The sequence below is a fragment of the Physeter macrocephalus genome, chromosome 18 (genome assembly GCF_002837175.3).
Source record: "Physeter macrocephalus isolate SW-GA chromosome 18, ASM283717v5, whole genome shotgun sequence".
Lineage (NCBI taxonomy): Eukaryota > Metazoa > Chordata > Mammalia > Artiodactyla > Physeteridae > Physeter > Physeter macrocephalus.
The window spans coordinates 41739305-41753640 of NC_041231.1; the positions used below are offsets into that span (position 1 = coordinate 41739305).

General features: G+C 52.1%; 1 protein-coding gene across 1 annotated transcript in view; it reads left to right on the forward strand.

The window, feature by feature from the left end:
- The window catches only part of DOCK3 (dedicator of cytokinesis 3), a 463183-nt gene that overhangs the window by 446699 nt on the left and 2148 nt on the right, over positions 1–14336 (forward strand). Inside the window, exons 47-52 of the mRNA XM_028479808.2 lie at positions 1228–1366; positions 1875–2022; positions 7578–7696; positions 8883–8970; positions 12843–12965; positions 13501–13583. Of these exons, the coding sequence (XP_028335609.1) occupies positions 1228–1366; positions 1875–2022; positions 7578–7696; positions 8883–8970; positions 12843–12965; positions 13501–13583 (700 nt within the window). The remainder of the gene's footprint in view (positions 1–1227; positions 1367–1874; positions 2023–7577; positions 7697–8882; positions 8971–12842; positions 12966–13500; positions 13584–14336) is intronic.

Consider the following 14336-nt stretch of genomic DNA (forward strand, 5'->3'; position numbering starts at 1 on the left):
GAGGAGGGTCCATTCCAGAAAGGTAAGTCTGAATGTCAAAGATCAGAGCAAGGAAGTCCAAAATAGTACTTGTGTGTACGCACATGCCCTCTTACCCATGTGCACAGCAAACACACAGCCCCTGCTACAGGATCTACACTCTGCATCCAGTCATCCTGGGTGACAGAGTAGTACACATGGTATTGTGGGAACACGGAGGAGGGGGCATTTGGGGTAAGTCTTGAAGGGTAAGTAGAAGTTTGCTGGGCAGAAAAGAGTTGGTGTTAGGAAGGTGATGGAGCAAGATCCAGGCAAAGTCACTAACATGTGCAGACACCTCAAGATATGAGCAAGCCAGTCTGGTCAGCACTACAGGTAGAGCCGAGTGGCTGGAGTGCAAGATTCCAGGGCATGGAAGAGGGCCAGGACCAGCTCTGGATGGGCTCGGTTCATTCAGGCCTTTGGACTTGATCCCAGGGGGAATGAGGATCGCCAGTTGGTTTTAAGGAAGAGGACAGCATGGTGATGTGAACATCAACGTGTCCCTGCTCTGCACTCAGGAGTCCTGGTCGCCGGGGCTCCGCTGGGGAGACTTCAAGTCTCCAGGGCAGGAAGCCCAGCCCAGGGGATGACCCTGGAGAGGAGCCCTCACTTGGGTTTGTTTTCCAATGTGAGCAGCAAGTCAGCACAGAGGGGTACTCAGCAAATGAGAAGGAATGAATGAATGGGGGGCTGCCTAGAACTGATAGAAGAGAACTGTTGGCAAGCCTGTGGCCACAGAGATGGAAGGAGGCCAACAGATGGTTCACAGCCAGCTATTTTGATAGCTTCCCCAAACCAGGAAGACACCCTGACCTAGGAGCAGATCCCATCCGGGTGTGGGCACTGGCTCTGATAAACACCCCATAGCAAGGAGGACCTGGGATCCTTGACCTGATTCAGCATATCTCTCATTCCTCCTGTGACACTGCTGATGTCATCAGACTGAGTGGCCATCAACCGTTTAACTCTAGGTCGGGGCTATGCCAAGCTACCGTTGGCCCTCCCAGACTAGGGGCCCCTGGTGGGGTTCAGGACTGCTCCAGGCCTCAAATGGGTATGAGCATTAGCTATGGAACCATCCAAACCAGTGATGGCTAAGGCTTGGGGATGACTGTTTTATACACACCCATGACTCTCCCCCTACTACCTAGCAAAGTGTCTCAGCTCCAGACCTGACTCCTCCCTGTCTCCCACTCTTGTTCACAGCCCCATGAACTTGATGGGGACCGGCCGCCATTCATCATCCTCTCTCTCCTCACACACATCTAGCGAAGCTGGAAATGTGGTGATGTTGGGTGACAGCTCCATGGGCGAGGCTCCTGAGGACCTGTACCATCACATGCAGGTACAAGAACTGTCCAAGGAGAATGGGCCAGGGCACCATACCTGGAGGATTCACCTCTCTGCTGGCCTGAGGACTGGCATCCCTGCCTAGTTCTCTTGTTCCTGAATTCAGAACACCCAGAGCTAGCTAAATTGCTTTCCCTCCACACCATCCCATGTTGCACTTCCCAGGCCCTCTTTCCCAAGAAGGAAATCTAGCTTCAGTCCTGGCTGCTCTTAGAGATCCCATGGGAAAGCTCCTCTTACAGACTGCCTTCCTGCCTGGCATTTTTGATGGCTAAGTCCTGCTTCCTCCATGGGCACCATCACTAGAGTCTACCCAACAGCCCTGCTCCTTTGGGGTTATAGGTGACCCTTAGTGCTGGCCATCAGCCTGGCCTCCATCAGGGCAAGGGTACAGTATCAGACACTGGGTCTGGGCACCTCATGGCATGAAGAAGCCAACTCTGGGCCAGTCTACAATCCTGGCCATTCAGACCTCTATCCTGCTAATTTTTCTCCCTTTGCAGCTCGCGTATCCCAACCCCAGGTACCAGGGCTCAGTCACCAACGTCTCTGTTCTGTCCTCGTCCCAGGCAAGCCCTTCTTCCTCCAGCCTGAGTTCCACTCACTCAGCACCATCCCAGATGATTACCTCTGCCCCGTCCAGTGCCCGAGGTAAGGATGGCAGGGCGCTGCTTGCAGAAGGGAGAGGAGAGAGCCTCATGGGCCCCATTTGTCCTCCTCTCATCTGTGGCTATGTCTTTGAAAGCGGCCCTGTGACTTAGAGAATGCTCACCTGTGCTTTTAGCACCAAGGACTCGAGGGGTCCTACCTCCAAATCTTTTTCTCTGGCTGGCTTCAGACCCTGCTCGGAGCAGTGGTTGCAGCTGTGGTGCCACCGAGGTAGCTAGCCATCACATCTCCACCTCAGTAAGAGGACACACAGCCTAGGGGAAAGCTCAGTTCTTTTCCATTGAAGTGTTTGCAAGAATAAAGCTCAAAGTTAAGGCAAAAGTGAGTTTTGTCTTGAGTAATCAAACATGATGAAAAAGTATGAAAATTAAATTTGAAGACTAAAATTAACCCTGGAAAATATTATTATAAACGGTAACAACAGCCAAAAAAAATCTTTGTTCAGTTGGGAAAGTCTTAATCAGGAGAGATGGCTCTGTAAAAAGCTATTAACTTTGCCAATTATTGCTTGATTTCTTGTTCAGTTGAATAAATATTGTTCTGAGCCAGCATCTTTTTCACATTCTGATTCTAGTTCCTGCAGTAAAATTTGATTCTCTGTCCTTTTAGATAGAAACATTCACAATGGAATGGAAATTAGCTATGGTGACTAAAATCTAGCACTTCCCAGGGTTGGCTGTGCAGAATAGTAGCAGAAGAGAGTGGTGAGCTTACCAGCTAGTCACTGGCTGTTGCTTCCAGGCTTCAGAGGGGTGGAGTCTCTTTGTTCTTCTCATTATTATGAAGATAAACAGAAATAGCACAAATGTATGACATAGAGGGTCATTGAGGGGGAAAAAAAAAAACAAACCTTTCTTTCATAGCACACAAACCTGAAAGGCCCACAGTAGCAATGATGAAGAGAGAGATACAGTGGCCAACTGGGAAAAGCCTCAGCAGACAGCAGAAGGGGGGTAAGGCTGCAACAGGCACAGTTACAGACTTTCACCTGAAGCATCCAGCCCAACCCCTCATTCCCTGTGGAGGAAACAGGTCCAGTGAGAGGGGCTTAAGGCCATCCAACCAGTTTGTGGCCAAGTTGATTTTGCAGTTTGAGTCTTTACACTTGCCAGCCCTCAGTCTGGTGCCCATTCCACTTCCATGATTGCCTCCCTAACATGGACCAAGGCACTCAAAAAAGGGGAGCCAGCATTTGGAAGCAGGTATTTCTAGTGTTAAAGAAGAAAAATGATCCAACAAATGGGTGCATGTTGAAGATTTGTCAGTATGTGAGGGCTGCAAACAGAGAAGCAACAGTGATTTGTGTTATAAAGAAGGTACATCAAAAGATGGTTTGGGGAATAAAAAGGAAGAAAACCCTGAGAAGTCAGCCATGACTTCTGTAGTGGAGGTTAGCATTTGCAGTGTCTTAAGGTAATGCTCCTGAATAGAGCTACAGAAACAGATTTTGTAATCTAATCTGTTGTGTGGGTTTTTTCCTAACCTGAACACTCTCTAAGATATACTCAGCCATATCTAAGTCTTTAGCTGGGTATTCTTGCTGAAGTCAGATCTCTGAACCATGATTATTGATAAAAACAGAGGCAGTAAAGCATGGACATTTTAACTCACTTCCACTCTGACATTGCTCAGACACTTCCTCTAGGCAGTGCCTGGTACTCGGTGCCCTGAAGAGGACAAAGACGCCATCAGGGACCTCACAGGCTTTCTGGTACCACGTTTGTCCTTCCAGCTAACCATATACTAATCTATTCCCTCATCAAGCTTTTACGAGTGCTCAGTGAGAAGTCTGCGTTGCTCTTACACCATCAGAGTTGAATAGAGAGAAGTTATGTTCTCCCTGTTTGGAAGTGATCCCTTTTTATTTCAAATGGCTTGGTTATCAATTGCTGCATAATAAACCACCCACCAAAACTTAGTGGCTTAAAACCACAATTTATTATCATCTTGTGTGATTCTGCGGGTTAACAGGGCTCACTGAGCAATTCTCAGTTGCAGTCTCTCATGAGCTTGCAGTCAGATGTCACCGGGGGCTGGAATCATCTCAAGACTCAACTAGGCTGGACATCCAAGATGGCTCGCTCACGTGGCTGGCAGGTGATAGTACCTGTCAGCCGGGAGCTCAGCTGGGGCTGTCAACCTGAGTCCCTACGTATGACCTCTCTCTGTAGCTTGAGCTTCTCACAGCATGCAACCGATTTTCCCCAGAGCAAGCATTCCAAGACACCCAGGCAAAAGCTGCAAGACTTCTTATTACCCAGCCTTGGAAGTCCCAGAACATCCCTTTTGCCACATTCTGTTGGTTAATCAAGTCACTAAGGCCAACCCAAATACCAGGGCGTGGAATAAGACTGCACCTCATGATGTGAGGAGTGGCATGTGTGTTTTGGGAGGGAAGGCATGATGGTCGCCATCTCTGGAGGTAAGCTATCATGATGGTCAAACTCTAGAATATCATATAGTGAAAGGCTGATAGGAGCTCCCTCCCTTTCTGGAGTAGATATGAAGTATAAAAGTGAACAAAATGGTTAAACAGAACTGGGCCCAAAGCGGGGAATCGTGATAAGAGCAGAGGGTATTAAGAAAGAGCAGGAAGTCACTTCTAGGCTACAACATCCGTGCAATCCATGTGTAGGCCCATCTGGAGAAAACCATGGGCCCAACATGTGTCAGGCCCACATGTGAGAGAAGATACAGACTGTGACCTGGTGACATAGAGGAAGACTGATATTTTTAGATAAATGTGGGAGGTGAAGTAGTAGATGCACTGGGGTGATGGAAGAAACAGAACGGCCCACTCTGGGGTTTATGTCTGATGTTACGGATGAGGGGAAGGCTTTCATGGAGAGTGTTCTGGAGAGTCCTTTGCATTGGAGTCACTTTCCCCAGTCCGAGGAGTGGTCATGTCACCAATAGCCTTCCTTGCCGTGCCCACTGACACTCTGCTGTGGTTCTTGTTGCTTTGGAAACCTTCAAGTTGAATGGCCTGCGAGGCATAGTCTAAACTCTTGTATGTCGGCAGCGCCTCCTGGTGGTCAAAAGGCTGAGTGGGGCTAGGAAACATGGAGATTTTGATTGATCCTCCTTGAATAACTCAGTCATGCTGGGACTTAGCCCCCCTGGGGTTTACCAAACTACAACTGAAGTAGTTCAAAAGTCCTGTGACACAAAAGCCCTTGTGGTGTTTAAATGTTTTCATGAAAAGTAGCCATCGCTCTCTCCTACCATGGTATTGGCTGCCCAGGGAAGACAACAGTGGGAAGGAAGGAAGATGATAGAGTTAGAAAATCTAGTGGTAGCACAGCGCACTCTTGTTTTCGCACCAGAGAGGCCTCCATAACATTGATACAGGGCTTCCCTGGTGGCGCAGTGGTTGAGAGTCCGCCTGCCGATGCAGGGGACACGGGTTCATGCCCCGGTCTGGAAAGATCCCACATTCCACGGAGCGGCTGGGCCCGTGAGCCATGGCCACTCAGCCTGCGCGTCCGGAGCCTCTGCTCCGCAACGGGAGAGGCCACAGCAGTGAGAGGCCCGCATACCAAAAAAAAAACAAAAAAAAAAACATTGATACAAATCCTCAACATAGCCCCTGGGGCCTGCAGGCTGCTGTCCCTCCATCCTAGCCCTGCAACATGCATCAGGATATTGAGTGCACAGATCTGGGGTTGGCCTGGTGAGCCAGACTGTGAGCTCCGTGAGGTGAGGGACCATGGCCAAGCTGAGCAAGGCGGTACACCATGTTCCAACCACATGCCTGGTGCGGGATGGGTATTAAATATGAGTTTGATGTAACTGAGTTGGTATAAAGGGGCTGTGTCTCTGTGCACGGCAAGTTGGGGGTACCCCTGTCCAGAGATGTGGCCAGCAGGACCCAGGGAGCATTCAGAGTTTCTTGCTGAAAAGGCACTACAGAAACCAGTGGGATTAGGAACCCTTTTCCTTTTTTCTTCTTTACACAGCCGTCTTTTTGAGGTTGCCTCAGAGCATAAGTTCTAAAAGAAAATATTGATGTAAGTAAAAAAAATCACCAAATAGTAGCAATTCAGGCCTAGTTTTTCAAAAAGCATACTTCACTCATTCCCTTAACAATGAAGGATATTTTTAAAACTAGGTCTTAGAGCTAGCCCTGAGGTTCTGTATACAGTATCGCTCAGACCAGCTGTGGAAGAAGTTTACTTAAATAATAATTGCCTTACTTGTTTTTAATATACTGACTTCTTCAACATATTTAAGCCTCATCTTCTTGGACTAAAATGAGTACAAGAGGCATTTCTCAAGAACGCCTGGCTGCAGAAGACCTTTACTAGTTGTACCCTGACAGTGCCTGGATGGCAGACTCACAGGAAGGTCCAGAGACCCTGGTTTTCAGGGACACACAGCCTCCTGAGCTGCAGGTTCACCTCTCAGATGGAGCCTCACTAAGAAAACACCACAGAGAGGGGTTTCAACCACTTGAACCAGGCAGAGGCTGCCGAGCTGCCAGTGGGCAAGTAGGGGGCACTGGGGTCCAGGTGACCCTCCACGAAGGGTCCAGAAGACCCCACTAGTTTGACATGGACATGCTGGTGTTTGGCACAATGAGTGATACACGTTTGGAGGGCCTTCTAAATTATATCTTCCCAAGGGAAGCCTGCAAGTTTATTCTCACTACTTCTGTGGAAGGTCCCCTTGAGGACCATTGGTTGACAGGTTCCTGGGCCCATAGCTGTGGCCTGCATCAATGGGGACTAAGCCACACCACATCTGGTCTCCATAACAGCCCCTCGGGTCAGAGGAGGTCTCACAAGAGAAGGGCATGAACCAAGGCAACTCAAGAGCCTGGGTTAAAGACCCACAAGTCCCAGACTAGCTCCGTGACTCCCGAGTTTACTGAAGGGCAAATCTTAGAAACCCTGGAGAGCCCCCTGTGTGCAGGGCCCTGGGCCCCCAGCCAGTCTGGCTGGGTCTGCAGTAGGATGGCCAGGAAGGCAGAGGCCAGGCACTGGAGGCTTGGAATCTGGGAAAAGGTGGTAGGGAGCCAGCTGGGAACAGGGCCAGTGGTGTCTGGAGAAGGTAAGTGTGTAGAAACAGTGTGTCAAGTAAGAACTGTGCTGCTGTGTTATCTGAGTTTGTCTGTTTCTGTGTGATGGCTCCATTGCAAGCTGGCCTGGGCCCATGCCTGGGCCCCCTGAGAGAGCTCAGCATCCAGGCCACACCCATCTCCCAAGAGTGCTGGATGCAGAGGGCCCCTAGGGCCCCAGCTCCAGTCCCCAGCTCTCCTCATGATATGCCTCTGAGCATGGTGAGGGTGCTGTCGGCGAGTCTGCATTGCCCCAGGCTGTAGTATGTGTGCCTTGGCTGGGATGCCAGGTGCAGCCCCCACCGCCATCTAACCACCAGGCTCTGCTTCATTCCTCCTGTGCTTGCTGAGTTCATCCTCACCCCAACCAACTGCAAGGGGACACCCACCCTGGTTCCTTGGCCCCAAGGATGCCTGCCCTCTGGGCCCTCCATCTGTGGCTTGTCATCTGTGCGTGATTGTTCTCACTTGGTTACAGGCTCTCCCTCTCTGCCAGATAAGTACCGCCATGCCCGGGAAATGATGTTGCTGCTGCCCACACACCGGGATCGCCCAAGCAGTGCCATGTATCCAGCAGCCATCCTGGAGAACGGACAGGTAATGGAGCCAGCCTACTGACTGCCCTTTGCTGCAAGTGTGTTGGCCTGGGCTTCCCTCGTTGCACTTGCTAGGCTTTCTGCATTGTCCTTCGTGCCTCCCTCATTCTGCCATAAGACCCTCAGAAAGCTGCTGGGCTCCTAGATGGGAACTGCAGTGAATGTGAGGACCAGCAGTCCAGAAGGAGTACAGCTGTGGGTAGAGTGGTTGGAACCACCATTGTTTGTGTGGCTCTCTGTCCTTCTGGCCAGCCTCCTGGACTCCTCATCTATAAACAGTCTGGCAGAGAAAACTGGTTCGTTTCTGTCCCAAGAAGGCAGTGGTGGACGTGGGTCTAGAAAATGGCCTTCTTCCCCGTGTGTGTGAAGGACATCCTCACTGGGGCAAACTCTGCCTCTTTCATCCATCCATCCATCCATCCATCCATCCATCCACCTGAAGCCCCTCTCTACCCGCTGGGACTACTCTCCACACCATTTCCACAGCTCTCCAAATATCCTATATGGGGCCCTTGAACAAGAAGCTGCAGGGATTAGCTCCTTCCCCTCCTGTCCAGTCTGCCCTGCCCTTCTGTCAGGGTCCATGAAAGTCACCTCCAAACAACTGTTACCTAGTCCCAGAGCGCCAGGACTTTCCCAGCAGTACCTCCCTGTGCCTGGTCAGCCCTGCCAGGTGGAAGGAACAAGTCTGCCTGGCAGCTGCCCATCAGAACAGTAGGTCCTGTCTGTGACTTTGGGCTTCAGTGCTTCCCTTTCCCTACCCTCAGTGCTCACATGGGCCTGTGCATGTGGGGCATCTCCAGGAGACTAGACCTGCCAGTGCTCAGGGGTGAAAGGGGCCCCTAAATCCTTTCTACCAGTGGGTCTCCTTGGCAGGACAGAAGGATACAGTTAGATATCCTCGGGTGCCTGTGTCCTCTTTCTTGGCCACGTACAGGATAACCTGGAGCCCAGGCAGACACTGGAGGGTGGACCCTCAAACAGTGCACATGGCAGGACTCAGAGCCAGATAGCATGGATAGTTTTCCAGCTGGCCTGATGTTCTCAACACATCTCAAGCATGAGCTGTACCACCGCTTTGATTTTTCCATCTGATCCTGGAATATCCTGGCTCCCGTGGCCCACAACACTGCCCCCAAGGTGTAACTGGTTGTTTTCACTCTTTGATGTTTTTCTCCTTCCCTCAGCTGCCAAACTTCCAGCGGGCCCTGTTCCAGCAAGTGGTTGGAGCCTGCAAACCCTGCAGTGATCCCAATCTGTCTGTGGCTGAAAAAGGTATAATTCCCTTTCCCAGGTGGTCTCCTCCCATGTTTATCCCCATCCTGAGCGTCTGACTCTTGTCCCTGAGCACCAGCTGGCCAAGGCTGAGCCACACTCTAATGCCCAGGCCAGTCTATCTGTCCAGAGTCCTGAGCAGTTCCTGTGTTCACTATTTAACCCACGTCTGGCTTGATGCTAAGGTTTGGATCCTGTTTGTTTGTATCTCTCCCTCCCCAGGGCCCACCCTCTGAGAAGCCCCAGCTGCCACCTGCCCTGAGCCCACCTTTATGAAAACTTGGGCTGCCGTATGCAAACGGTGGGCAGCCACTCCCTGGGGCTCCTCCCGACCAGCCCCAGAATTCAGCAGGCCCTGTGGCCCCTTTGGTCCCTCTCAACTTGGACCCACAGGGACCTCTCCTTGTTGCTCAGAACAGGCCTGTGGCCAAGCATGCCCCCAAGAATAATGGGAAGGACAGGCCATGGCAAAGTGAGTTTCCCAGAGACAGTCCTGTCCAAGGGACTTCAGTTCCTCCTATAGCCGCTCTGGCCTGCAGCTGCTGTGAGTCCCATTTTTTACACATTGCAAGTCCAACAACTATACCATGAGACTAGGCAATACTTAGAACAGAGGCTGTTTATAGACAGTGGAGTTTTACCCTATGTTCTGCTCCAGCAAGCTGAAGGAAGAGCCAGACTTGGACCCATATGACCCTGGCCCAAACATGGAGACTTGAGTTCATTTAACATAGAACAGTACCTGTGTGGGGACTATGCTAAGCCTACCTGCCACACAGAACCGGCCCCATGTCAGCCCGCTCCCTGTAGGTTCCCCTCCCCTCTCCTCCATCTGTTGGAGTTTAGGGCACACTTAGTCCCGAGCAATACAACCTGCTGTCCCATCAGAACATGTCCCTCCAAAGCTGTTGTCATGTCATCACTGCACCTCCTCACCAAGTACTGTCTGCTCTTCCCACTGTCATTGTTCCTCCCTTGCTCATCATGGAGGATATGCCTCTCTGTCCTCTTTAAGGAGACAATGCACAGGGTCCATGACCTCAGTGCCTGGTAGGCATCGGCACCGGGTACTCAACCACAAAGGGCATGGAGATTCTGGCTGAAGATGCCTTACTAGCCTCAAGGTTGCACATCCCCAAAACATGCGGCTTACCTGGACCCCTGCACCTGTGCCCCAAAACAGAGTGCCCTTTTGGCCTTGAGGGCCAGAATCCACAGTGGCTTCTCTTTACCTGAGTTGTGGAGCAATCTCAGATCTAGCCAAGAGCACAGATGGGCTCAGAGCTCAAGTGGGTGCTGGTGGCCAGACCAGGACCTTAACGCCAACCGGACCCAGAAGAGCTTCAGGCTTCAGACCAAGCTGCAGCAAGAAGCTGGATATGCCCACCCCCCAGGTGTGGGAAGGAAAGAGGGTTGTCTCAGAACAAAGGCTGAGCCCAGAGCAAGCCCATTCAAGCCACAAAGCCAGTGCTCAGTGGGTAGCAAACTAGACATTTGCCTAGGGGGAACACATAGGCCAGAGTAATAACTCCCTAAGTCTCTACCTGGATCCTCCAGGGCAGGAACTGTGCATACTTGGCACCATTCTCTTGTCATCGGGATCTTGAGTCCCATGAGAACTCCACTTCTCACTTACATGTGTCTCTCTTTGCCAGGCAGTGACTCCCAGACCAAGCAAGCCTGCCCTCGAGGCTGTGGGCTGTGCACAGGGGACCTCAGGCCAGTGGTGGCCCATAACAGAGAGAGAGAGAAATGGCCAGGACACAGTGAGGATTGCCCCTCTTCTCCTAGGATAGGTCTGTGCATCTTAGATTTTCCACTAACCCCAACACACTTGTGCTGTATGGCACAAGTTCACTGGTCTCAATGGTCACCAACAGCAGGCTACAGGGTAAGCTTGATGATTTCTGGTTCACACAGAGGGGCTCAGGCAGGTACCCTTTGTACACCATTGCAGCCTTGCCAGCTTTCTTCCCCCATAGCGTTCCTACCTGCAAGATCCTTTGGGCCCTTGTGAGTAAACTTTAGCAGTCCCACAGTTCTTCTGGGGTCTAGATGTACACATGAGATCTTGGGCTGTCAGAGCCCCTTTGCGGAAGCTGCCCAGACCCACCTCCAAGCCTCTTATTCCGTGAGGTTTGGTGGCTTTTTATGGAGATGGAACTTCTCCTTTTCGGAAGAGGGAGGCTCAGTGCTGAGGACCAGGAAGCTCATGCTGCATCTTGAGGAAAGTCTACATGAGAATAGGCCTGTCCTGTTCTTAGGGTGGCTCAGGCTCTCTGAGGAGGCCTCCTGGTGGAATCCACCTGGTGTTCACCAGAGTCAGAATTCTTTCCTCCCTTCAGTGGACAGCTGAGTGTCTGCCTACCCAATCACTGCCACGCCCTCCCTTCTGCCACCAGCCGTCAGCCATCCCATGAGACTGAGCCATGCTCCTCAGAACTGAAGCTCTTGAGGTCGTTGAGTTCTACCCTGTGTTCTGCTGCAAGCCCACAGCAGTTCTTGACCAGTGAGGAGGACTAGGGTGGACATCACCCATCACCTTATCCCTGGACCACATGGGACCCAACCCCTCCTGGCCACATCCTCCTCAACGGCTAAGGTCCAGCTCCTTCCCTCCCAGAGCCTCTCAGGTCCCATTAGGCCCTGGCATTCTCCGCTTAGAACCTGGAGTGGGAAGAACCCAAACCCCAGCTTTGTCAGCCTCACTTCAGCTATGACTGCCTCAGAACAAAGCCAGTGCGTAGGCCGCTTTTCTCTCTAGGAGAGCCCAAAAGGGAATTGGTGCCTGTCTGGCTTTGTCAGAGAAAGGGCATATTTCTTGTCAGTGTTATTTGTTCTCCAGGAGGAGTTGGCCAGTAGCATTCACATGCCCCCCTCCTGGTCCTCGGACCCCAAGGTCCAGCCATTCCTTCTCTCCTCTCCCTTCCTACAAAGTCACTCAACCCCAGCTGTGGCTGAAGGGCCAGTATTCTGGCACTGGACTTCTTCCTTACCATGGGTGGACACCCTGTGTTTCCCTTTGTTCAGGGCCCACTCTACCCTGCATCCATAGCATGTGGGTGCCAGGAACTGGGCCTCTCTACATGCCCTAAAGCACCCATGGTCTCCACAGCCCTCCCTCCTCTCTGGAAGCAGTGGCCCCTGCTGGACCTGGGCCATGACTCACGGGCTTTAGACTCTCCTCCAGCAGGCACAGTGAATACCAGTCCTTACCTAGAAAATCCCTGTGCATCCCAAGCCCAGCCAGTGGGCACAGAAGCAACAGGGCTGGGCAAAGCTTGTACTTACCACAGGCTCTTTGTGGGGCCAGCTTGGGGGCAGCTCCTGCCCACTCCCTGGCCGTGCACCAGCTGTGGACGGAGGCAGTCTCTGCTGCCCGCCCATCCTGCTCCCTGCTTTTCCCATTGGGCCAGGGCTATGGGAGAGCCCTGAATCCTGACCTTGGTAAGACTCTCCATAGGTGTGCGCTCGCACTCTCTCTCTCTCTATTTTTTGCAGTCCCATCAGCCTGTTTGACTCTCCTCTTCTCACCTCTTCTGTTCTCTCTTCTCCTCCTGACAAGTCCTGGAGGCTGCAGACGCTCACTCCTTGCTGCACATTCTCTCCGCTTACCATATCCTGAGTACTCTTCAGACATCAGTTCACTCTGTTGCCATCCTCTTAAGTGGCTTCTGTCCTGACCACGGTCCCCTGTGGGCCACAGTGTCTTGCTTGGCCAGTGTTTTGTGTCTTAGGAGCTGGCGTGCCACTCCCACGTGTGCTGAGTACATAGTATGCACCTGCAGAAGCCATAGGCTGTAGGACAGGCTTCTCTCAGAGGGTGGCTCAAGAAGTAACCTCCCTTCATGCCATCTGTTTTCACCCTTCAGCGGTGCCAGCAGCCCCCAGCAGCTGGAGCCTGGATAGCGGAGCCCGAGAGGCCCAGCCCTTCCTGTCTGCCCACACGGGGTGCATCCTGGCCCCCCCAGTGCCTCCCCGAAGCCTGCTGCATGGTAAGAAGACCTCCAGCGGGTCCCCCAGATAGTCCCCAGTCTCAGGTTCTACTCACGGGCAAGGGCAACAGCCCTCCAGGCTGAGAAGATGGGCTGTCTCAGCCAAGGAAAAAACATCCCCACCACAGGAAGGATCCTGCTGGGCTTTGGGGTCAGTGAGGTTTCCAAGCACAGCAGGTGAGCTCAGTGAGGCCTTTCCAACCGTGGAGGCTGAAGACATCAGGACTGACCATGCCAAGCATGATACTCACCAGCCTGTCGTCGCCAAGCAGCAGGCTGAGAGCTGCCACTGTCTGCGGTCTGTTGTTCTATGGGCTCTGATGCACTCGACCTTCTTGACCTCCTGTGTGGCATGGGTGTCTTTACTCCAGCAGCTTGCATTTTGGAGAACTTCAGTGAAAAGAGAGGTTTTCCTGTGGCCTTCAATGCTGAGGGGTTGCAGGAGACTCACATCTGTCCAGTTGGCCCTGCAAGATACGCTGACATGCAGCGCAAGAAGGGCCCAGCTGAGGCTCTGGTTCTGTTTCCTTTGCAGGTCATTACTCCCTACACTTTGACGCCTTCCACCACCCCCTGGGTGACACCCCCCCGGCCCTCCCAGCCCGGACCCTGCGCAAGGTAATGCACTAAGGTGACAGCCCCACCAGGATGTGAGAGGAGTCATCTCAGCTGCTAGAATCACCCCTGAGACACCTGAGGTCTACCTCTCCTGCTCCTGTCCCTGAGAGCCCAGCCTGGCAGAATCTGGGGGTGGCCAGAGCCACACTTGGGATGCAGATGACCAATGTGTCCTGCAACAGATGCGATGGGGGCAGGGAAGTCAGAGGGTCCTGGAGATGGCAACACATGGTACCCAGAGTATGTGAGCAATGAGCAGTGAGAAGCCAGGGGGTTCCCTGCCAACACCCAACTTATCAACACACCACAGTTCAAGACGTAAAGAAACACTCCTGTGGTGGATCATAGAGCACTTTAAACTGGAGTCCACTCAAAGCAAGAAGCATCAGATACCAGACCTTTACGAAAAACTCGTTAACTTTTCTGCAAATTGGAAAAGACTGTCACAGATTTTAGCAGCAGAATGCATTCATCTGGTCCATGGCCCACTAGGGTTCTTTCTACCCTCACCAACTGGCCTGATGACCCAGCCCTTCTGTCTGTACCCCAGAGCCACAGCCAGCAGCCTGGGACATGGCTTCAGGGGGCACAACTGCCCAGCAGCCAAGACAGGGCCATTTTTTAGCCACAGAAATGCAGGTGATTCTGGGGCTCCACTGGCTTGTTGGGGTCAGGGAAGAGCTAGGGGGTGACTGATAATGAAACAAGAAACGTGCTGTTGATGAGGATTATTTTAAAGTTCATTAATAAGCA